Source organism: Excalfactoria chinensis, chromosome 1 (genome assembly GCF_039878825.1).
Source record: "Excalfactoria chinensis isolate bCotChi1 chromosome 1, bCotChi1.hap2, whole genome shotgun sequence".
Lineage (NCBI taxonomy): Eukaryota > Metazoa > Chordata > Aves > Galliformes > Phasianidae > Excalfactoria > Excalfactoria chinensis.
The window spans coordinates 58406227-58429888 of record NC_092825.1 but is presented as its reverse complement, the minus strand read 5'-3'; the positions used below and the strand labels follow the sequence as shown (position 1 = coordinate 58429888).

The 23662-nt window shown below is 44.6% G+C and overlaps 1 protein-coding gene across 15 annotated transcripts in view; it reads right to left on the bottom strand.

Moving 5' to 3' along the window:
• The window catches only part of CACNA1C (calcium voltage-gated channel subunit alpha1 C), a 424545-nt gene that overhangs the window by 25170 nt on the left and 375713 nt on the right, over positions 1-23662 (bottom strand). For 11 of the 15 annotated variants that reach the window (XM_072360924.1, XM_072360945.1, XM_072360915.1 and 8 more), the window contains 3 exons: positions 9680-9712; positions 6560-6688; positions 3379-3444 (listed from right to left, as the gene is read on the bottom strand). In XM_072360924.1, the coding sequence (XP_072217025.1) occupies positions 3379-3444; positions 6560-6688; positions 9680-9712 (228 nt within the window). The remainder of the gene's footprint in view (positions 1-3378; positions 3445-6559; positions 6689-9679; positions 9713-23662) is intronic. The other 4 variants (XM_072360954.1, XM_072360961.1, XM_072360997.1 and 1 more) reach the window with 1 other exon arrangement.

Genomic DNA, 23662 nt, shown 5'->3' with positions numbered 1-23662 from the left:
GGTCTTTTCAGGTTAGCCTCGTAAAACCCCCAAACCTCCTGTTACCCACAGCTCTTGGCCTCCTCCCTGACTCTGGAGAACTGACATTTAACAGAATCTGCCCTTCTCTCAAACATTTCCACTGGTCTTTTATATTTGCTGTTGCTTCTCTTGCTTGTACTTAAGTACCAGAATAGCACTCATATTAAACAAGATATTCTTATTTATTTCATATACCGTGAATAGGTGACATAGGACCTTATGTTAACAGGCACTTGTATGTGTTGTTCCTTGAAGTCCCAAGTCTGCGAAGTGCTTTGCATCTTCCCCAAACAGCGTAAAGTATGTTAAGTCTGGAAATTATCCAGATGCCTGCCCTCCTGCTAACCATGCTTGTCACCAGGAGGTGTCTCAGGACCCTTCAGAATGCAGCACTGTGAAGATGATGACTGGATTTTTCCAGAGAAAAAGGGAATGGAGCAGTGGAAGCACCTAACAGAAGTGCACGACAGGTGTATGACAGGGAAGATTTAGCTTAAAAGCCTCGTGATGTAAATGAAAGCAGTGGCTCTTTGAGACAGAAATGAAGCAGACCAGTGTACTGTGTTCTGTTTTAGGTGGTCTGCAGCAGTGATGCTTTTGCAGAGAAGGCAATTAAGAATCACAGCCCTTACAGAGCCCTTACAGGGAACCTGCTCTCAGCTACAAAGTGATGATGGTAACAATTTAAGTCACCGCAGAAGAAAAACTCTGCTTGCTATTTCAAACTCCTTGGGACTCTTCATGCACCTGAGCTGCTCCAAATTGTAACGGTGATCTGGTAGCCCTTTCCTTAGAACCATAAAGGACGGCTGACAGCTTCCTCTCATGCGCAGCCAACCATCACTGCACCAGTTCATTCGTTCAGCTGCAGCATGAAGCCCAAAACACTTGGTGCAGCTTTTAGGAGCCCACTGCCAGATGCCAGGTCCCTGGGGCAGGAGAGTTTCAGGTTTCTTTGAGAAAGTCTGACACTTTTGTACCTGTGGGCACTGGGACCAAGAGCCTGACAAACCCTGCTTGGCAGCAAGGTCTGCACAGCACTGTCGGCCAGGACTATTTATTACCCATTGATAGCAGCATGGCAGAGGCCTCAAGGGCTGAGAGCTGCAATCTCACAGCCAAGATGAGCAGCAGGAACAGAGCAACTCTGAGAGAACACGGAGCTCCTTTCCAAACACATGTCGCTGATAATTAACACCCTGAGACGTGCAGGGACAATGACAGAAGGGCTGTGCCAGTGGGGAGGAGGGCCTGCTCATGGCAGCCTTTCTGCAGGGGATCCTGGTGGATGCACGAGCCTGGGGACAGCCCTGGCTGTCCCCGTGCTGTGGGTGGCAGTGACAGCCCCAGCTGTGCTGAGGAGGAGCAGGACAACAGCTTAAATGCTCAGAGGCAGCTTGAGCTGAGGCAGCCCATATTTTTTGTTTCAGGCAATTGTAGGCAAGGGAACTTCCCATGCTGGAAGCTTGATTTTTCCGCTCTTCCCAGCAGCTTCCCTCACACATGATGCACCAGCACCAGCTTCCATGGCAGCTTTGCATGGATCAGCTGTGAGGAGCTGCAGGTAGACATTCTTCTCCCACAGCCTGTGCCTCCCACACCATTATAGCAGTGGCTGCCTCCGTCAGCATCAATCTGTGTTTTTCCATTTGTCCACATCAGATAGCAAGGCTTGAATGCTGTTATGCTCCTAGTCAGGTGAGTAGCACAGATAATGAGGTAAGTCTTGTTTAGGTGGGGAATTCTTCCATTTTCTTCAGATCTCGTGCCTGTAGGCTTTAAGGAAGCTGCTCAGTGGAGTGGGGAAGGATTCTCCTCACTATGGGTCTCTGAGTGTGAGAGAACTCTACCTGTCAGAGGGTTCAAGAGAGCAGTACATGAAATGTCTGAAATGCCATTGTGACAAAAAGTGATGGCAGCAGGTCAGGAGGCTAAAAGCAAAGAGGGCAAAAGAGAGGAGCTTTCTTTTCTATTGAAAGGAAGGAGGACAGAAAGATTTCCAGTAATCTAGATCAAAAGAGAAATGTATGATCTTCAGGCTGCTGAGATGATTAAAACAGAGGCATGAATGTTTGCTAAGGATTAAACAGACAACCTAGAACTAGCTGACAGAAGAGGGAATACAATTACAGAATAATCTATCTAGCCCTGGCAGTGCCATGATCATCATAAACCCCATCTGGGTAAGTGCAGGGAAGCCATTTCTAATGCTTTATGTAGCTACATAATGTAGCGTAATACTCTCAAGTGATTTTCTGTTTAGCACAGGTAATCCTGTAAAGATCTTGTCCATTTGAGCTAGTTAGGCATTAAAGGCAAAACTGACACATTTAAAGTATGAGCCCAGTATATTAAATGACAGCTGTAATTGCTGGGAGCAATAAAGATAACCTATGATAATTGAAGATACGATTGGTTTTATTTTTCATACTGGGGGAGGGTGGATGGAGCCTGTGAAAAGATGTGATTATAGTAACAGGAAACAAATTAAAACAAGGTCAGAAAGGTGAGATTAATTTTGTTACAGATTCTGTCTGCATTGTGAAACCAAGAAGCCTGTCGTGGTTAAAGACCTCTGGAAGTAATTATGCCTTGCCTTTCTATGCTATGGTCTCTGGTCCCAGATGGCCGACTTGTCTGAGATCTTTGATTAACATAGAAGTGGAAAGTGAAGCTTAGTTTGAAAAGAAGCACAGCAAATGAGGTTGGGACTGTCACAGACCATGCCTCTATCACATGCTGTCTTCAATGGTCTGTATGCAACATCAGTTCCTTGCACAGATGAATGCTCAGGCTGGATCCAAGTTCATTTTGCAAGCTGAATAGGATATTGTATCGATGCAGCTTCCTGAAGAACTGGCACAAACACAGAGTTGATACATTGGTTCTGATCCCATATTTGACTTCACGGGTGTAAATCAAAAGCTGCTCTTTATGAGCCAGTGGAGTTAGGCCAGCATGAAAGTGAAGGGAGAGAAAAATGGGGTTTGCTCAGTGCAGCATGGCCACGAGCCCACTGAAACAACTCTTTTGAGCCAATGAGCAAGGCAGTAATTCACCTTTGCCAGAGCTTCTGGGTATTCCTTTGGGAGAATGGAGGGCTGGCACATCCCTTTTATTGATTTTATATTGTGTTTTATCATTAAATGGGTCGTTTTTCTTTTTGGTTTTGCTGGAGTGGGAAGTGCACAGGCAGACAATGCTTTCCAGTCAAGGTTGGCTGCCTTCTTACCTTGCTTGGGGAAAACATTTAGGTAAGCCTACAGCTACACTAGTTGACCTAGTGACCTTACAGGCCAGTCCTCAAACCTCTAAGAGGAGGAGAAAGATGCAGTCGAGCTCATTAGCATGACTTACCTGCATCCCGATGACAGCGTAGATGAAGAACAGCATCACTATTAGAAGAGCCACATAGGGGAGAGCCTAGAAATGGGACAAAAAAGAGACGTGTCTCCACCGTGCCTGGCACGCTTGAAACGCTCCGTGCCACTGGCTTGGGAAAACCGGGCAGAGGCTGTAACTCGCCAGGTGGCCACTAGATGCCGGCATAGGCTCACACTTGCCACCCTTGTTCCCTCCCAGCCCAGCCGGGCTGACTCCTCTCGCTCTCGGGATGCTGCAGCCCCTTTGAGCCAGCCCTGCCCTTGGCTGAGCGGGGGAGAAGCCAGGGCATAAACAATCTCCACAGCTGTCAAAAGGCAGGAGAAAACTACTGTAACCGGTATTGTTCTGTCCTGAATGGCAATGTCCTCTAACTGTTTTTATTTACTTATTTATTTTCAGGATCCAGTCTGGTGAAATCAAAAATGGAGCAGCTGCCCAGACCCCAACTTCAAGGTCTCTCCTACAATGGCCGATCCCATCCTAAGTACCTAAAGCAGCCAGAGCTTTGTTCTCCGCTCAGTGTTAGGTGTCTGTGATGGTGTCTGCCATGCCCTACTTGTCAGTGATCTGCTGCTGAAGAGGAAATGCAGAGCCCTGATATGCAGAGCTGCCTGGTAAGGAAGAGGCCTATGCAATCAGCAGAGTGTCGAGTGCTCTTGGTTTCTTCCACCGCTAGCAGGAATCAAGGGCACAGCTCAGGGCCTCACAGTCTTGGGTCTTTGAGACGGCACTTTCTACCCTGTTGCTTTTGAAATATGTAGTGCTCAGGTCAGAGATTTCCAGACCTTACTTCAAAGGCAACAGGCAGACGTATTTATCCTGAAAATGTCAGTACAGCTCCTGGTCAGGATTTTGAACACCTCATTTTTTGGAGTATAAAAAGCCTACAACATTCTTCTTATTATTTTTTAACATGAAACTATTTATACATTTCAAGTTTAGGCCACAATTCAGCAGCGCTCACTCCTACAGGAAGAACTGAGGAATTTTCACTGACTGCCATGGGGATCTGATGAAGACCTACAGAAATAATCTCAAAGAGATCTGAATGTTAAAACAGCTGTAAGTTAAACCTTTGAACAACACCTGTAACCATCACCTCGAGGCTGGAGACAGATGTCTCTGTGCTTGATGGCGTCAGACAAATCAGTGCCATTGGAGATATACTGTCTCAGAATGGGGGTCCCCACATGTTGAGATCATTTGGCTGGGATTTGATTCAAATAAGACCTCAGAAGAACCCCCAGGAGAGCTGTCCAGATAGGGCTACACTGGCATAACCTTACCAGTTCCATCCTTCCATCTTCCCACTTGTCCCTTAACCTTTTTCCACCTTCTTTTGCTCAGCGCATTGACGCACCTTCCCACTCATCTCTGCCCATTACTCCCCATGGGAATTCCCCGTCTCCCATATTTTGCACCCCTGGCTCTGTCCTCCCCCAGCTCTGTTTTTCCCTGGATTTACCACTTTGTCCTTCTGCTTCCCACGGCCTTGCCTTGCCCTCAGCACCCCTCTCGCTTCCTACTCCTCCCACCCACCAGCCTGCACTCTGCTGCTATCTCTGCTGGCGGAAACCCTGCAGAGCATTTTCCCACCAGGCACTCCTCTGACCAGTGCCCTGGGCTATATATACAGCATCATACGCACAGGGCGCACCGTGGTCATGATGGGATCTGAACTCCTGCATGAGTTCGCTGCTTTTGAGGCTGCCCCGTGTGAACAACAACACTTCCTGGAAGCATGTGGGGACACGGGGAAGAGCTTGTGCCAGACAAAATCTGCAGGGATCCCAGACTCTGATGGTGGGAGTGGCTGAGCTGGGAGCTCTGCGCAGTGCCTATTCTTAGCTTTAAAGTAGTTGCAAGAGGAGGAGCTCCAAGCAGAGAATACTACGTATATAGTAATTATAAACAGCTAAGGGCTTTAGAGAAAGAAACTTGTCCAGTGATTTTTTGTTTGTTTGTTTGTTTTTCCTTTTTCTTTCATTTTTTATTCTTTTTCCCTGCTGTGGAAGATACCTCCCCTGATACTTTCTCCCATCACCCTTCAACCCTGTCTAAAAGTGACTCTCCAGTCACAGAGGTCTGAAGGTCACTGAAGCACCAGGCACTCCCTTTCCCATCCACGCCATCCTCTCCAGCCAAGAGCCCTGGCACACTGAACCCAGGGTAAGAGCAAGATATTACAAAGGAGGCTGGAGGAGCATGGAGACAAGGGGTGGGTGACCAGGAACTGCAGAAGTGTGACTGTTCCATCTATCAGGGACACTGAGCAGTGCCAAGGGAACCTCATTCCCATGCATGCAGATAAATTGGTTCCCGCTGGAGTAGCTGAAGTAATAACCTGATGCTTTCTCCAGCTCTGCCCCAGCTATCAGCCAGGTTGTGCTGGCCTACCACGTCCACATCAAGCACTCACAGAAGGCAGGAACATGCCATGCCATTCATCTCTGGCAAATGTTTTTCTATGCTAGATTAGCAGCTGTGTCAGCAGCTGTTTTTCTAGCAATAAGCTCTCTCTTGGTGTTTGTTTCACCACCAGAGGTGACAATTCTTAACCTGTCTGGTCTCCTTTCCCTCTACTCTCTCCTCTGGTATTTCACCTACCACTGAAATGCACCTGTCTGCAGGGTGAAAGCAGCGGTGATCCAATAACTTGTCACTGTTACCAAGGCCAAAGGGTTAGGGCCAAAAAGGTGAAATTCTTTCTGGATGAAAGCATAGGGGGCCACAGCCTTAATATTCACTGGAATCCTCAGAACAAGGCTCAAGGGAAATTTAATTGAGACCCTTGCCTTCCCCTGCGAGTTTCGCTTAAAGCAACAGTTATAAAATACAGCTAAAATTGGGAAAAAAATTAATAATAAAAATTGAACTGTTACAGACAGACAGTAATTGAGTTGAAGAGAACCATCAAGGCGGTTCAGGAAGGTCTCAAGCAATTACTCATGCTTTAAAGATGAAACTCATACCCAGGCAGCCATTCACTGTGAGCCCTGTTTGCCTGAGGCTCCTCTACGCCACATACTGCCTGTGCGTGCAGCTCTGATGAGCATCCTTTGGCTCAGGCAGTGGGGGTGAAACTCACCCTGTGGGGCAGCTAAGGGGAAAAAGACAGAAGGGTTATGTCCTATAGAAACAAGTGAAGGAATACCTGGAAGGACTTGATGAAGGTCCAAAGCAGTGTCCGGATGCCCTCCCCTCGGCTCAGGAGCTTCACAAGACGCATCACGCGGAAGAGTCGGAAGAAGGTGATTGAGATGCGAGAGTTTTCCTCTGCGTTCTGGAAGCCATTGTCACAGAGGCAGGAGTTACAACAGCACGAGAGAAACAAGGGCCCTGGGCCACAGAGCACGCTATGCTGAGAGCTCACTGCACTGTTCCTTATCCTGGCAATGCCCCCTGGGCTTGCAGTACCCTGGCACACCATGGATGGGCCTTCTCTCCCATGGTGGTGAGGCTATCTATGAGGCTTCCTATGCCATCAGCCTCCTCTTTCAGCTTGCCTGGACTTCAGGGATCAGTGACGGATGATGCTCCCCTCATTACATTCCCTCTAACAGTGCAAGGATGCAATTCTCCTGTGATATTTTACTGGAGAAGAGAAATACTTCCTCTGTGGACCCATCTCAAACGGTTGATCCCACTGAGCCCTTCAGCCAGCAGCTCTATTGAGTGCTGTGGGCACCGGCCACGTGCCACTTGCTCTGCTGGGAAACATCAGGTCCCAGGTCTGCTCTGGGGTCCAGAACTGTGTGCTGGCACTACGCATATCAATGGTGGCCCTGCTGCGGCCGTGCTGCTGGGGCTGAGCTGCACTTGCTGCTCTGCATTTGGGCCTTGTGCATTTCTCATGACCCTGCTGTACTTCCCACAGTCTGTGATCTGCCTTTTTGCTTTCCATTTTTTTTTTGCTAATGTTTTATTTTGGCTTCTCTGCTACTGTTCAAGTGTGCAGTGCTTTTAAATAGCCTTTTTCCTCCCCCCCTCTCTCTCCCCCCCTCTCTCTCCCCCCTTTTTTTTCCTTTTTCCTGGCCCATTTCTTTTTTCTCACAGTATCTGCTTTATCCCTAAGCATATTCCCCTGGGCCCATAACGGGCTCTAACATTCCTAAGACTTCACACATGTGAAGGCAATCTCCTTCTGACTGCCCAGATACCAGCAGGCTCACCTGTGGAGGCCCTGCTGCATAGCTCAAGGCACAGCAATGCAATGTTTCCCAGCTCATTAACCCCCCAAAATACTGCACACAGACTGCTGAGCTCCTAGTTCTGCCAGAAGCACTGTGGGAATGTAACCTCCTGTCACGTACAGAGATAACAGTCACCCCGCCACCTGGTTTGCAATGAAGGGCTCAGAGACCCCATTTCTGTCCATACCTAGCCTGCAAAGTTGGAGTCTAAACACCAAAAGAGCAACATTTTGGAGGAAGAAACAGTGCAGATCACCCTCGCTGTTAACTACTCATCACTGTGTAAACCAAGAGAGAACAGACCCTTGGGATTTCCTGTCACAGGGTAGCAAAAGCTGCATCTGTCTCTATTTGTGACAAAACCCGAGGCAAAGAAACCTCTCATATATGCATTTCTGGGATTAAAACTCCAGATGTGCAGATGAAGATGCCGCGAGCATCTCCTGTTTCCCACCTGGGACGTGTTGGTTTGCGTTTGGCTTCATCCGCCCGGCTGCCTCTCAGCCCTGTCTGCTGCTGTGTGCCTGCAGTGCCTCAGGACTGCAGTACAGCTGCAGTCTGTCTGTCTATCCATGTGAATCACCAGTGGGTATTTTGGGCAGCCTCCTCCAGTCTGCAGCAAAGGCTGATGCTGGCTGCCCACGCAGTAACAGGGTGAAAAAGATGGGGGGGGGAATAGGCTGTGCCATGGAAATGGCTGAGCGCTCCCTAAATCTCACCATTCCTGTGCTCCGACTCGAGCAACAGCCTGAGGGCTTCACTGATTTGGAGGGAATGGCTCTGAGGTGAAGGAGGGAATAGAGCTGCCAAGAAATCAAAAATCTTGGCACTGAATGCATTCAGAACTACGGTCCCGGAGGGCTAGCTGTAGGGTTGTGTGAATCCTCCCATTCTACAGAAGCCCTATGGCCTCCTTTTCACTTTCCCTAAGGAGCTAAATTCCAGTACTACCTAAAGAGAGTTGGGCTTTCAATTTCAAGGTAGTGTGGACGTCACTACTGCTGTGGTTGTGACAAAAAAAGAAGGGAAAGGTTTTCTCATTCTTTCTGCTGTTACTGCTCCTTCTGGGCCTGGCCCTTTGGATGGCAGCATGATGGGACATGGCTCTAGACAGACACTGCTTTGTCTTTCCTTGTTGAGAGGAGGCAGGGGATGGAAGCAGAAAACTGTCCCTGCCCTCCTTTGGTCCCAAGGTAGAGAAGGTCTGAAAAGTGGACAGTGTAGAATAAATGCAGAAGAACTTTATGGTAAGGGTGACAGGGCACTGGAACAGGCTGCCCAGAGAGTCTGTAGAGTCTCCTTCTATGGAGATATTCCAGACCCAGCTGGATCTCTACCTGTGCAACCTATTGTAGGGTACTGCTTTAGGAGTGGGGCTGGACTCGATGATTGCTTGAGGACTCTTCCAAACTTGCAATTCTGTGATTCTGTGAAATTCACCCCTGACACAGATCTCTGTAACTCAGTGACATCAAAGCACTCAGCCAAAATCAATCAGTGATGCCTCAGGAGACTATGGCCATTTTGAAACAAGGTGGCTGCACATTAGCATGCAGTGTCTGAGTAGACTTGCCTACTCTTTCCTAGCAGCCATCCAGACTTTTGAAGGCACCACTGAATGTGCACCATGGCATGGTTTACTCTTATTTGCACGTACTACAAACTCATATGTTACAGCAACAACACCTCACTAAAGAGGAGCTTCAGAGTCTCGCTCCTTTCCAGTTTGTAAAATTGGACATGAAATCTCATTGCAAACTCATCACGTTGGTAGTGATGTAGTTCATTGCTAACAAGAAATCTGAACAGGTCGTGTTCTCTCTCAGTGATTCATTAGAAGGCAGAACGACAGTTAACTTGACCAAAGGAAAGCTCAGGATGCACAAGAAATACACATGTGCAGCATATTCACAGCTCATGTGAACACCAGACTCACACCAATACACAACATGGCAGCTTCATGCACAAATAACTAGGCTGGGCTTGGAGAGAGAACTTGTGATCAGGGGAAAGAGAATAAAGGAGTGTGTTAGAAAGAGTGTCACAGAAGCTGGGAGGGTGGTCTGTATTTTTGGTCTTACCATAGAGGAAGAGCATTGGGTATTTTCAGCTGGCTTTAAAGAAAGGCAGACAGAAATAAGCTGTAATAAGTCTTCAATCAAGAGCCCTAGTAAACTAGGTCTTGGCTAACACAGGAGCAACAAAATGGCAGAAGAGGGCAAAAAAAGAGTGTGAAAGTAATGCACAAGAGGCTGGGCTCATTCCTTAGGATGTCCAGGATCAAAGCTGGCCTGTGGCAGAAGTAGGTACAGCTCCCATTGAATTCAACGATGTGAGCTGTATCCACTAACACCACATGTAAATTTGACCTGTTGTTTTCTCAGCGCTAGACATCCCGGAATCCAGGCAGGCGAGGTATAGATATTATTAAAATGTTTCTTGCATCACCACAGCCAAGTTGGGTACAAGGCTAGATTCAGTTCCTCAGCCCAAATCCAGCAATGACTGCATAGGGAGCAACCAGCTTCTAGTGCATCAGTCTAACTGTAAATCCACAACACCCCCAGCGCTAAAGGAAAGTTATCTATTGATATACCCCCATTCCCCTACAAATAGTTCTGGATGATTACATTGTTCTTACTAAGAAAATGGGCTGGGACAGTGCAATCAGCTTTCGACAACCCTAAGTGCCCACTGCCACTGTGGAAAGCAGATTGGTGAGGCTGGTTAGCTTGCTCTACCCTTCATCCACCTCACAGCAAAGCTCCAGGACCCATTGGATGGGTCCTTTGAGGCCAAGCTCAGCTGAGCTGAGCCCCAGTCCTCCCTGGAAGAGCATAGTTGCTGCAAACACTTCCTGACACTCCTTGATGAACTCCTGTGGTCATTTCCAATACTGAAAGCAATTCTAAAAAACGCCCAAGGCAGCAAATACCCTTATGTGTAAGAAGCAGAGTTAAAAATTAAATAAAGGCAATGTTATCAGGAATTCTTTGGTGCAAAGGCAGTAGGATAACCCTTCAGATTCAAATCTCTGCCACATGCCCTATATGCCAAGCCTGTCCTACACTGCTTCCTTTCACTATGCTACCAAAGCTGAAACTGATGGTCTTTCTCTGCCAATGGCAAAATTCACCTCTAGTGCCAAGCAGTGTGCTCCTGCTCTCCAAGGACACTGTTCTAACAAAACTGTCTCTGTATTACCTAAACAAATGCTGTATTTTGGATGCTCAGACTATTTGGTGATATAGGCAAATGAGATGAATTGAAAGGCCACCCTATACCTGATCAGGCAGTATTCTTTTGGGTTAACTCGTTGGCTTTGTAGGGACAGCTTTAATTGTTTTTCTCCTCCTCTTTCACATTTGCTTGTGTTTTCAGATCACATACAGGCAAAAGTTGGTTTGAATGCCAAATAAGGGAGCAGTGCCCATGGGGACCTTTCTTACAGCCCAGGCAGGGATTTTGATTTTGTGTTGCTGGGCAAATCTCTCTTTTCCAGCAGTGCTTTTCTCTGTACCACCCACTTTCCTCCTTCTATCAGTTTTGCAAATCATCTTCTCTAACAGGAGGAGCCTTATTCTGCAGGTTACTGCTTCCCTGGTAGAAGGTACAAAGCTCCCCCATACTGGCTGAAGGAAGTCAAAACGTTTTCAGCACCTTTCAGGATTTTCTATCCTTCCTGGCTGACAGTGGCGGTGCATCTCTGCCTGTCTGTCTGAAGAAGCCTTTTAAGTTGCTGTGGAATAATGCACCTTAATTGTCCATTTGATAGTTTTAGTGCCTCATCAGAATGTGAGGAAAATAGTTATGTCACAGTAAAAAATCTGTATAAAAGGATATGATTGTAACAAGCTAAGATGGCACTGTTGATATGGGATGGTCAGCTTAGAGGAAGCTGGCAACATGTTGGAGAACGAGGAACGAGAAGCTCTGAATATCCTTTTCAATAAGAGAGTGGGGCAGAGTTTGTCTTATTCCTCTTTTATTTCCTTAAGTAACTGGCCTACGTTTTAAGATGGAGTCAAATATGGAACATAGAGTATCCCTACCTACAATAAACACTCAAAAGCAGCATACAAAAGTTTCCATTAATGCTGGCAGGTGATATCTGTACAAACTCTAACAAAATGGGTTGAATTTCTTGATAAGCTTGTACTCGACAGTATTTTGAACTTGGGTATAGAGAAGCAGAATCAGTCCTCAGCTTGAGAGGGGAAACAAATACTACCATTTTCCATGGATGCCAAAGAGTCACCATATGGACCTGGGCAGGGATACCTGAGAGCCTGTTGCTGTAATTTTTAGTGTGGCCATCCCTAAGGATAACACAGAAAGCTATTGCTAGATTGTCTGAAAATCTGTAACCTTGCAAAGGATGAGAGCATGACAATTTAAGGACAAAGACAAGCACCTGGCACTTGAGAATGAAGGATCGAGACATGATGATAGGTACTTGGAATTAAAGTCAGTGCTGAATGCCCAGTTGAAGAGGACAAGAGTTCATTTATGCATATCTCAGAACAATGTATAACAGCAAATCCTCAGCTGTTTATTATCTTTGAAGGAGGTTTTGGATAAGCAACACTGTGTAACAAAAGGCAGCCTTGGCTGTACTCTCTTGAAGCCATCTCTTCCTCTACTTAAGGTCTAACCTGCAAAGAAACTTTGCTCTATTCTATGTTGCTCTTGTCATTTGGGGGACAAGTACTATGCACATAGCTGAATCAGAAAGGGAAACAACAATAACAGTGAGATCAGCCAAGAGATGATGTTCTGAGCAACTTCCATCACACAGAAAGGAGACCTCAAGTATAAGTCACAAGCAAGTCCAGAGACACAGTGAGTGATACAAAAAGGAATCAGCAGGTTAAGAGGGGCAAGAGATAAATATGAGGCAGGACAATGGGGATGAATGCACTGAACTGATTGGGCCATTCCTTTTATTATTATTACTTTTAAAACTTATTCTCGATGTTAATGTATTTTAAAAGGTAGCAGATGTTAAGGAGTAGAAAAGGTCAAAAAACAGAGAAGCAGGTACTAGAAATCAACATAAGGATTCGGTAGGATAAGCCTTAAAGCCCCTGGGAGCACAAAAATAAAAGGCACAGCTTGCACCCATTGTGATTCAAGATCCCAGCTAAGAAGGTTCCCAGGAAGGCATGTGCACTCAATGGAGAAATACTTAAAATCTCAGAGAACTCAGCTCAGAATAAGGTAACTGTTCTGTCTTCCTGCCAGTCCTGCTCTCTGGTTAACCAGTGCTGCTCCACCTGGGTAGGTGGCAGTGGGCCTGAATCTCCTTCAATGTTCATACACAATGACTCACATTTGAGTCATATCTGATCATGCCACCAAGTTAAGGAGATATTGCTTGTAATAGGAACATTATGTTTAGGGGCTTTCCAGATGCTGAATCCAACATGCTTTGTAAACTAGGAGAGGATAAAATCTGCATACTGGAAGAACCAGTTTCAGTGTTTTAAGGGCGACATATAACAGCCAATACTGTACTACAAAATACTGCACATCTTGAAATTCTTTAAGTTTTTGAGAGAGGACGACTTGGTCCTAAAGAGCTGTAAAGACAGAAGCCAAAAAGTGAGGAAAAAGACTAAAGGTCTTACACCATCATGGTAGTATTGAAGACCCTTGAAAGAGCCCTGGCTTAGAATCTTTTCTGATACACAGAGACTTAGAAGAAAATAATAAGGCAAGCTAATAAATTCAAATGAAGGTTTCAGTAGGAAAATCCCAAGAAGAGGCATCAATCCCTCCTTGCCCCTGTGCAAGACTAGAGACAGGGACCACGCTGAGAGGTTTGAGCCACCTGATTATTTTTGGCTGGTTTTCTGACAGCTACAAGGGTAGCAGAGAAATCAGCACCCAGAAACAGGGGAACTCCATTAGGATCATGCATCATATAGAGAATTAGTAAATCCAAGGAGGCTCTGTAACTGCTGGGTAGGTAAGTTTCAGTACTTATAGAAGCCTGATTATCGCTGGGATGACAGTATGAGCAGGAGGCATTCCCATGACTGGTACTGTTGATGGTAGTCAATTCATACAATGTAGAATACACTGAAGCCACTTGCTTTTTATTCCTTGTTCCAGGAAGGATTCCTCTGAGAATCTGCACTGCAGAGTTCACCTGAGCTGGCAGCAGTGCTGTGTAATTCATTTGCAGTTCCAGAATACAAAATATTGGTCTTCTTGAGCTCAAGGCTTGTATTCTGAAGTCCTCCAAGGCTGTGGTCTACTTCAGCCACGCTGCATCTGTAACATTCTTAGGCACAAAATGATGGTAGAAAGAGACATTCTGGGAAAATTACCTCACTGTACAAATGTAATTAAGATTCAGAAGGAAATGAAATTAGAAGTAGTTTCATTAGGGATACCAGGTGGGCAACAGCGCTTTGTTTTTGTTGCTACAGCAGGGTAGAAAGAACTAAAGGATTGTTTCATCTTGTTGGCGGCTTTAATCTTGACTGGCTGTAGAGATCACAAATAAGGCAGCTGCAAGCCAATAGCACCATTGTTCTGGAGATTTTTATTTCACACGTGCGTCACACAAAAGCTGAGATGTGGTCTAAGAAGACACAAGCTTCAGGAAGACCAAGAATTTACCAGGCAATAGGAGATCTAGAATTTATCAGTGCCATGGAGATGTGGTTAGAGCCACGCCACTGGAGTTTCTCTTGTGTCTGTAGTGTCAAAAAGCTGAAAGACCTGAGGAAGCTGAGTAACACATGTCCTTGTGCAGGGAGAGGAAAAGTCAGGGTTCCAAATCGGCTCGGCTGCTGGCAGGTTGTCATGGTTTTGCAATGTTGTAATTTTGTTATCAGTATTCCACATCATACCATCATGTTAAGCATAGATAATTTTGATGAATCTGCTGCTCACAGAAAGAAGACTGAATGACTGAATGTCCCAGTCATATGACGAGGACTATATAATCTCACTTCAGTGCTGGACTCACTCTCTTGGACCTTGCCAGCCAGGGGGAGAGCCGTGTGGGAGCGTGCCAGCCATTTCGCCTAGAGTTACAGTAGGCCTCTCGGTTTCAGGACTCACTCTCTCTTATTTTACTTGATTCGTTAGCCTTAATTCCTGTTATATTGTATTATATTGTCTTATTCTGTATTCTGATATAGTATTTTAGTAAATAAGTGTGCCTCCTTAGATCGTTGCCGCTGTATTTATTTCCTTTTCCCTGTCTTTCTTTTCCTTCTGGGCCAGTGGCCTGCGGGCCGACTGCCCCCTGTCATGGGTGTAGGTAGATTTTAGGGTAACCTAGCACACAGGTGATAGCCAGCCATTACACTGGGGAGTTACCACAACCCCCTCCAGAGTCATCTCTCTGCCACTGCTGTGTGTGGTTTTAATCACAAATACTCCAGAGATAATCCACCTGCCACCGAAGTCTGTGAAGTTATGATAAGGCCTGGCAGAAATGTATCTGCTATTTCTCTGACAGTGAATACTACTGGATTGCAGATGGCATCATTCTCCATTCCTACAACCTTACAGCAAAATCAAATTATTAGCAAGATCTTTTTTTCTTACAAGCCATGCAAGCTGTTCAAACACTGCATTCTTTCATTAAGCGCACATTCCTTTGAGAATTTGTGGGAATATTTTGAGTTAAACTAGCCGGGAGTTATTTGCTTCGCTACAAAAGCATTTCTCTATTAGAAGAATACTGACACTGAAAGTGAAGCGCCCTGCAGAAACACGGCAAATGCTGAAAAAAAGCACTTCAGAAATGCGAGGTTAAAATCTGACACGGTATCCTTGTGCATGTCAATAGGAGTCTTCATGTCAGTTAGAGCTATTGTTTCAATTAGAGATGTTATGCAACTGTGGAAAAACCAGTCCTGGCCGGCACTGTTTTTAGTTACGGAAGCAAACGTTTTCATTTTCATCAGCCATCTACAGAGCTGTAATTTGGATGAAGCAAGGGGGATTTTTGGCATCATTTCCATACATCCAGGTGTGGTTTTAGCATCTATTAGAAAAGAGCACCATCCTGCAGGAAAACAGGGAATCGGTGCATATGATGCTGCTTTTACTCGGGCAAATGGTGAACACCTTGCTGATGTCCTTGGGAAGAGCAATGCAACAGGCTAATCCTCCAGCAGCCCTGCAGAAGATTTCCGGCCCTGGGAAGCTGCGTTTTTATTTAGTGCAATAGGAGGAGCTGCCATTACTCTTCTGCCAGCACTATGTGAGTCACTTTACATGTAATGCTAGCACACACAAATGCAAGATATATATGTTTGTGTATCACATAGATTCCATACAATCTCAGATCCCAGGGTAAATATTAGCATCTCTGTGTGAGCAAAAGCCTATCCCAAAACCAGTTAATGGTGTCAAGGTTACTTTAACAGCAAGTGCATTTTCCAGCCGTTTTTACACCTTTATTTCCCGTGTATTCTAAGATGTTGAAATTCTAGAGCTCACTTTAGTAATTAGCTTCAAATATGCAAATCATACCAATTTGAATAGGTTATTAATTAATTTCATACATATATATATATCCATGAAATTGTGAGACAGTTATCTTATGGTTTCAAGCGCTTCAGGTAAATATAAGGGAAGTCAATTGCTCTAATTTGGTTATGCAAATTACCTCAGATTGACAATTACTGGGCAGTTAATGAAAGAATCCCTTTATATACAGCTGAAAGCTCTGCTTTTTTTTCAGGACTTTCAGAGGGAAAGCAGAACAATTGGTAAAGTATATCCATGCAAATTGTTCCTAATTTTCAGGATGTTTTAATAATCCTTCTCATTAGCTCTGGGTAAATGATGAGTTCAAGTCTTATGGTAATCAGACTTGGGGTGTTCGTATGAAAGAAGAAGATATTAAACACTCAGAGATGCAGTGCTCATCTTCAGGTACAAGTACAGGTCTGACTTGAAGTAGCAGGTGCAGCTTGCCTATGTTTTGTTATTTGTATTTTGTGGTACAGGTAGACAAACAAAGCCTTAGAACAACTAGATATGAAGGCTCAGAAGATAAACTGAGTCATGAAAATAAATGTTGAAAGGCCAGCTGCATGCAGAAACTTATAGTTTTAAAGGTGGAGTAATTTAACAGATTTTCTACTCTGAATGTCAGCTGAGGAGAGGTTTTAATTGATTTGAACATCTCTGCCAGATTCCATATTTGACAGAGTGGACTTTTTCCATTCCAGTTCCTTTCTCACTTGCCCCATTCCTGGTTCACAGGACAAACATTCCAACAGGAGGTAATGAAGCTATCCCAGCCCAGAGTAGGCTGATGACTCCAGGAGCAGTCCTGGCCGCTGAGCAAGACTGGGACAAAAAGTGAGAACACAGAGTTCCCAGGTCTCCAGCTTTCCTCTGCTCCATTACCATCCATGTCAATTGTCTCCTCATTGCTGTTACTAAATAGTCCAGCAGGTTTCATTATCTTTCCTACATCAAAACTTAACATGGTCTTTAAGCACCAAATCCAGGAGTGTACTTAGTGTTCTGATGGAAAGGGCAGGCTTCTTTTCATCCATCTCTTTAGGAAGATTTGCATTATTCCTTACACTGGGCATTCTTCTTTCTTTTCCTTTTCCTTTTCCTTTTCCTTTTCCTTTTCCTTTTCCTTTTCCTTTTCCTTTTCCTTTTCCTTTTCCTTTTCCTTTTCCTTTTCCTTTTCCTTTTCCTTTTTCTTTCTCTTTCTCTTTTTCCTTTTCTTTCTTTTCTTCCAGTGTCTTGGAAACTCTGTGAGGCAAACCTGGTGTTTCAAATGGAGCACAGCCTGGTTCTGGTTTTGACTCATTCCTGAAGACTGTTTTCACCTCCAGGTTCTCCCATTGCAAACACCTAAACAGACTCATCATCTTGGCTTCTTATTTTCAGTAGTACTTTGAAAACACAGATGCTTTAGAGGGCTGCAAATAGAGAGCAAGACTCTGACATGACTCGTCTGCTAAGGTTCTTGTTTACTAAGATCATACCACTGATAGGACAAAGGAGAATTGTTTTAAGCTAAAAGAATGAAGATTTTGATTAGATATTAGGGGGAAATTCTTTACTCACAGGGCAGTGAGGCCCTGGCACAGCTGTCCAGAAAAGCTGTGGGTGCCCCATTGCTGGACTTTTCAGGGCCAGGTTGGATGGGGCCCTGGGCAGCCTGAGCTGCTGGGTGGCAGCCTATGGCTGGATGGGCTTTGAGGTTCCTTCCAAACCAAACCATTCTGCAGTTCTGTAGCTTTGGTCTTGAAATGAAAAAGAAAGAGGTTGTTCAAAACATTCATTTCAGTCTTGGTTACTTCAAAGTGATGCTGCTGTGTGCTGTGCAAGGTGCAGCCTTTTCCATTCCTCATGCCATCCTGCAGCCTGCCTTGGAAAGGAAAGGGTAATAGCAGTAAAGCTCCTCTCTAAGATGCGTTTCCTGAGGAGTTACCCTTGTCTCCAATATCTTTTAATACTTCATTGCACTGAGAGGATGTGTATCATCCCCTGGCTTCATATTACCTTCAGGCTGCTGATTTCATAAACTAAGCAGATTCCTAGAAACATGTCCATCCTCTGTCATGGCTGTACTTGTCTTCAATGTACTCAACATTTGAGCCCTTTCTTCTACATCTACTTGTTAATTATTTAGTAATTAGCTGATAGGATTGTATGGTGTGGGAAAACGATAAAGAAATAATAAAGAACAGACTGAATCTTGGTGCCCTCTGCATATCGGTGCCACTGGGGTTTCTCTGGGCAGCCTCACGTGCATATAGCAGAAAGGAGGAGATTTCTGGAGACTTACTTTGTAGGGCTCCTTCTGTGCAGAGGTTTGCTGTGAATTCAGTATGAATGGGTTACTGAGAAGCAGTGAATCCAGTAAGGTGCATCTTTGCAACTCCTGCGCAACTAATAATTACACCAGTGGTGTTTAAGGTCAGAAGCAGGCCTGTGGTTTGCAGTAAAATCCAGTCTTTAGTCTGGCAACTCTTCCAGGCACAAAGGGAGCCACAGGGAGACTAGATCGTGTTTTATCAAGGAGGAAGGCAGGCAGCCTACCGGCTCAAAGACTCTGCATTGTTGCCAGAATCCTTCCTTTGGCAAGCCCAAAGGCTCTTTGGCAGGGTGAAGATGAATCAAGCATGTTATGCTTTGATGAAGGTGAAAGAAACTGCACATCTCATCGACACCAGGACTTGGTTTTGCAAGTGACAGTGGGTACAGATGAAAGAGCAGACCCTGTTACTTTTAAGTAATGGATCTTTGCTCAAGAGAGGCTACCCAGAGACACCAGCAGCCCAAAAGAGAGAGTCTGCAATGGACCATTTTCATTTAAGACTTGTAGCAGTTAGGATTTCATTCATAGGCTGTGCATTCACGGCTTTTTCAATTAGAAAGTTATTTCATATTGAAGCACAACATGAGGTTTCCTAGAAAAGAAGTGCTTTCTGACGCACGCTCGATCTCTGTCTGTTTATACAGGAATCATTCTGGGATTGGAAATGTCAATCACCAGCATTATCGAAGCATGCTACAGGTGGTTATGTGGAGACTCTTACAAAACTACTGAGCAATACTTTTTGCTCTGCGTCTCTTTCTAGAATAGATGATTATTGATTTGATGAATTTGTCAGTGAAAAAAAAAATAAACTAAAAAAATGGTAGGGATTGTTTGGATGAAAGATAATAATCACTGTGTTTCATTTACTGTGCTTAAGGCTGGGCAAGCAGATGAGACAGAAGCCCTAGCTTTAAATATCTATTTGTTTTATTGTCTTTCTATTAACAAGTGTTTCTTTACTGCTGAGACACCTTTGCCTTCCTGTCTGTTCAGCTTAGGAAAAGAAGTCACTTGATGTGGCTTTCTCCTAGTCTGCGCTGCAGCCAGGCACCTCCCATTTTAAAAGTGGATTTTGAGACATAGGATGGGACCAGCTGGGACGTCCCATTGTTCTGCAACATGGTCAGTTGTACCAGCAATTAGAACCAGACTCACAGTCTTGGCTATCAATCAGCTGACCATAAGAAGCAATCTAGTGTCTACTGTTAGGTCATCTGGATGCAGCTGGGAATGGGTCCCACTGAGCAGATGTCTAGGAAGATACATCAAGCAGAAGTCATTTTCTTGGCATGTTGTGCCAGACAGTTCCCATGAAGAACAGACCAGTAAGTGAAGGAACTGCCATTTTAAAAACAGTTGTCTAGTGAGAAATTGAAAAACAAGCAAAACTCCCTTATGTTTGCCTGGTTGGTATTTATGAAGGTGGAGAGAGTGGTGTGGGATCTGCGTAGATGCTGTTTTGTCTACATTAGAAAGAATAAAATTAGTTGTGTTTACCTTTGATTAAAAATCTGTCTGGGAGGCCACATTCTCCTGCCTACTAGCCAGAAAAACCACATTGAGGGCTTTATATAACAGGAACGTCACCAACTGCTGTTGATCTGTACATTTGGGTGTGCAGAATGGTACACTTCACCATGCTGAACTGCTGCTGAGTGCCTGGCACAAAAACCCCACAAAGGGTTCAACCGTTCTACCGGGCTGATGGAATCTTGGCTGAAGAAAGACAAGGAAAATCACTAGCAGAGTAGGTGGAGGTTGCTGCCCTGCAGAAAACTAATCCCAGTGCTGTGGAAAGCATGATCTCTGCTACTCAGGATCTTAGCAAAATCTGGGAGAAGAAGCTGGGGGTAAGAAGGCAGGGAGGAAGAGAAAGTTAATGAGGAAGACATGTAAAATAGTTGTGTTTTTACATTTTTTCCCTTCTCCTATCACCTTTGCTGCTGGCAAACTGGCAGTGCGATCTAGAACCAGTTAGCAGATCTCTAACTATGCATAATACCAAGAGATGGTGCCTACAGTGAGATCTAGGAGAACTGATACTAAAAGCTCTGGTAATTTTGGAAGAACAACCAAAGCTTTTACTGCGTACCTGAATGAGTGAAATACAGAGAACCGTGCACCCTTTATTACTTCAATCTGCATATTCAGAATAGTGGTGCTGGAAAATTCCTTGGGCATTCTAGGCAAAATAGGTCTTACAAAAAGGTGAATTAAATGCCAGAAAGCATCTTTCCTGGCTGCTAGGAATAGCCTTAGATGACAGAGCTAGCTGGATCTGAACTCAGCTGAGCTGAAATGGTAGTTTTTGGTGCTTGGGAAGCTATCACTAAGTAATGTCAGTTTGTTAAGAGATGATTTAAGGAGTTAGAGCTTTTCTATGGATTCATAGAAAGATACTCTATTGGAGTTCAGGGAAAGTTACAAGAAACTTTTTCTAGCCCACAGAAATGATTTATCCTGGCTGGGAAGCCAATGGAAAATATAACCAGCTTGCGGCAGTTCTAATGTTATTTATTATTTTTTCTCTTGAACATTTTAACTACCTTTGAAGAAAAACATGTTGGCATTAAAAAGAAAATGTAAGTAAGTGTATTTGTATTGCAACTGCTGATGCAAGAATAATGTATTATTATTATTATTATTATTATTTTTAAAGAGATATACAGAAAAAGGAGAAGAAAAATGTTGGCCAGAAAATCTGGATGTGGCTTTTTAAAGAACCCTCCGTACTTAAACACATGTGCCACACACTTATGTCACCACTGAAAAAGCTCAGGACAAGGCCTGTAGTACTCTGCCTTCTCACTATTAGCTGTTGTAACAATACTTCATAGTCAAATATGAAACTGTGACTCTTTCCCATAGCGATAAAAATGCACAGAGGTGTTGGGTAGGTGAAAGCCAGCAGGAATTAAAAGCAACACCCACTTCCCAGTGCAGTCCCTGAGGCACAGAGCCCTATTGTTTTGAAGTGAGCTCTGAACGCTTTCACCCAGGAGGACTCGAGGCAGGATTATACGTCAGGCCTTACAGCTATAGGGCCATCTAACTTCCTTTATAATACTTTTATAGTTAGGTTACTGGGATCTGTTCTCCTGGGTTCTTTACCTTCTGTTTCTCATATTTTCATTAATCAGAATGTGTGTGGTTACATTTACATGGTCAGACAAACTTGTTTTTATGCTGCTTTGAAATCTCCCCTCCATTAAAAAAAAACAAACATTTGGCTAATTCCATGCACCTGCAATAATGTTTAAGCCAAGTATAACCAGAAGTGTTGTGGAAACTGCAATACTGAGGTGTTTCCTCAAATCTGGGTGGTATGGAGAGTCTGTCAATGGGGAAACAACATACTTTGTTCCTACAGTGCATTGCTAAGACTGTTAATCACCAGCATCACCAGCAACAGCTCAAGCAGGTAAATGAGGAAGGAATCACTGGCCTTCACTACTCCCTTTTCTGAAAAAAAAAAAATAAACCCACTTTTTTTTTTTTTTTTCTGTTTGCCCATATTTCATATATATATATATTTTTTTTTAACAGAAAATCTGTCCCGTTACCAAAAACACCCCTTTGAATGGGCAAATCTTATTACGGACTCTGGAAATGCATTCAGAATACCAACATTTCTTAAGCCAAAAGAGAAATAAAAATAAAGAAGAGGCCCCATCCTCACGATAATAAAAGTAATAATACACAAACCAAACCAAAAGACCCCTGTTCAAACATGGTTGTGCTCAGGTCGTCTTACCGTACTTCCTTCTCACCAACATGCGCTAGGATTGTTGGTTAAATGTGGAAGGCGGTCAAATTTGAATCGATCTGATCCTAATTTGGGGGAGAGCTGAGGGTAGCTTTGCTGAAGATCACCAAAGGCAAAATAAAGCACCATATACCACTGCTACAGCTCACAACCATGCTTCAACGTGGCTTCTTGCATAGAGAAGCTACGGTGTGTTACCTGGGTTATTCTAGCGATAAAAAACACTACCAGGCAACAAAAAAAAAGGCAAAATCGACACCCTCCCACCCACCCCCCAACAATTTTATCAGTGTTTTTTCCAAAAAGAAAACAAGTCACATATACATACATATACACGCACACAGGGATAGCTCAGGACTACATACAACTTCTAGGATGGCAGCAGTAGGGGTATGACAACACGGATGTCAAAAGAAGCCACTGTGCTTCTCCAGCCCTTTGCTACTTCATTCGGAGGCCTCTGCTACCTGCTAGGTGGCATTTGAGAAAGAGAGAGGGGAAGGGAGACGGAAGGAGGTATTTTCTGCCTTTTTGCTGGAGGATTGGGCACATAAACTTGTAAGTTCTGGGAACCGCAAAGGTTTGTGTCTGGCGGCAGATGATGGCCAAAATCTGAGCAGCAAAGGGCGTGGAAGCAAAGAAAACCAGACAGGCAGAGACAGAGAGACAGACAGACAGACGCAGCGACAGAGATGAGTGCCAGTCCCAACTGAGGTGCAGGCTAGATGTATGTCGTCCTTCCACCGATCCTTGCTCCCATTGCGGGGTGTGTGTGTGTACAGGGTTGTGTCAGTGGGGTCGCCTGCTCCGGCCCTTGCAAAGACAGAATGCCCCGGGGCTGTTCTGCCTAGGTAAGGGCTGCAGGATTAGAGCCACTGGTTCTCTGCCTTCAGACACATTGATTGAGGGTGAGAATGAACTTGTGAGGTTTACTGTGGCTGGAGACAAGGGAGAGGAAAGTGAGGGAGAAAAGGAAGAAAGGAAGGGGCGGGTTAAAAGGGAAGAGTGCAGGAGGAGGTGAGAGGGAGACTTGAGTATAGGCTGTCAGATATTCCAAAGAATGGGAGCGGGAGCCCATGACAAATCAAATGAAGCCTCTTGACACCAAAAGCAGGATGACTGTACGAAAAGCCTCCATGCGTCTGGTTTAAGCCTGAGCTGCTTTATTCAGAAATAAAAGAGACCAAAGGGGAAATCAGTGCACAGATCTCCAAGGACTCTTGGGATCTGAACACCTTGGTTATCTCCCTTACTGCACCTGTCCTCAGAACTCAACACAGCTGCAACCTTCAGATGACTTCCTAGCACTATTTGGAAACCTCTTCAGAAATGCCTCATGTAACGTGCTCGGCCCTCCCGAACCTCATAGACAAATAGCTAACCATATCCAGCAGGTCTGGGCGCAACAGACCTATCCAGCATTCTTCCAGAGGAAGGAATGCAACAAGATGGGTTTGGAGTTTTTCTAACCTT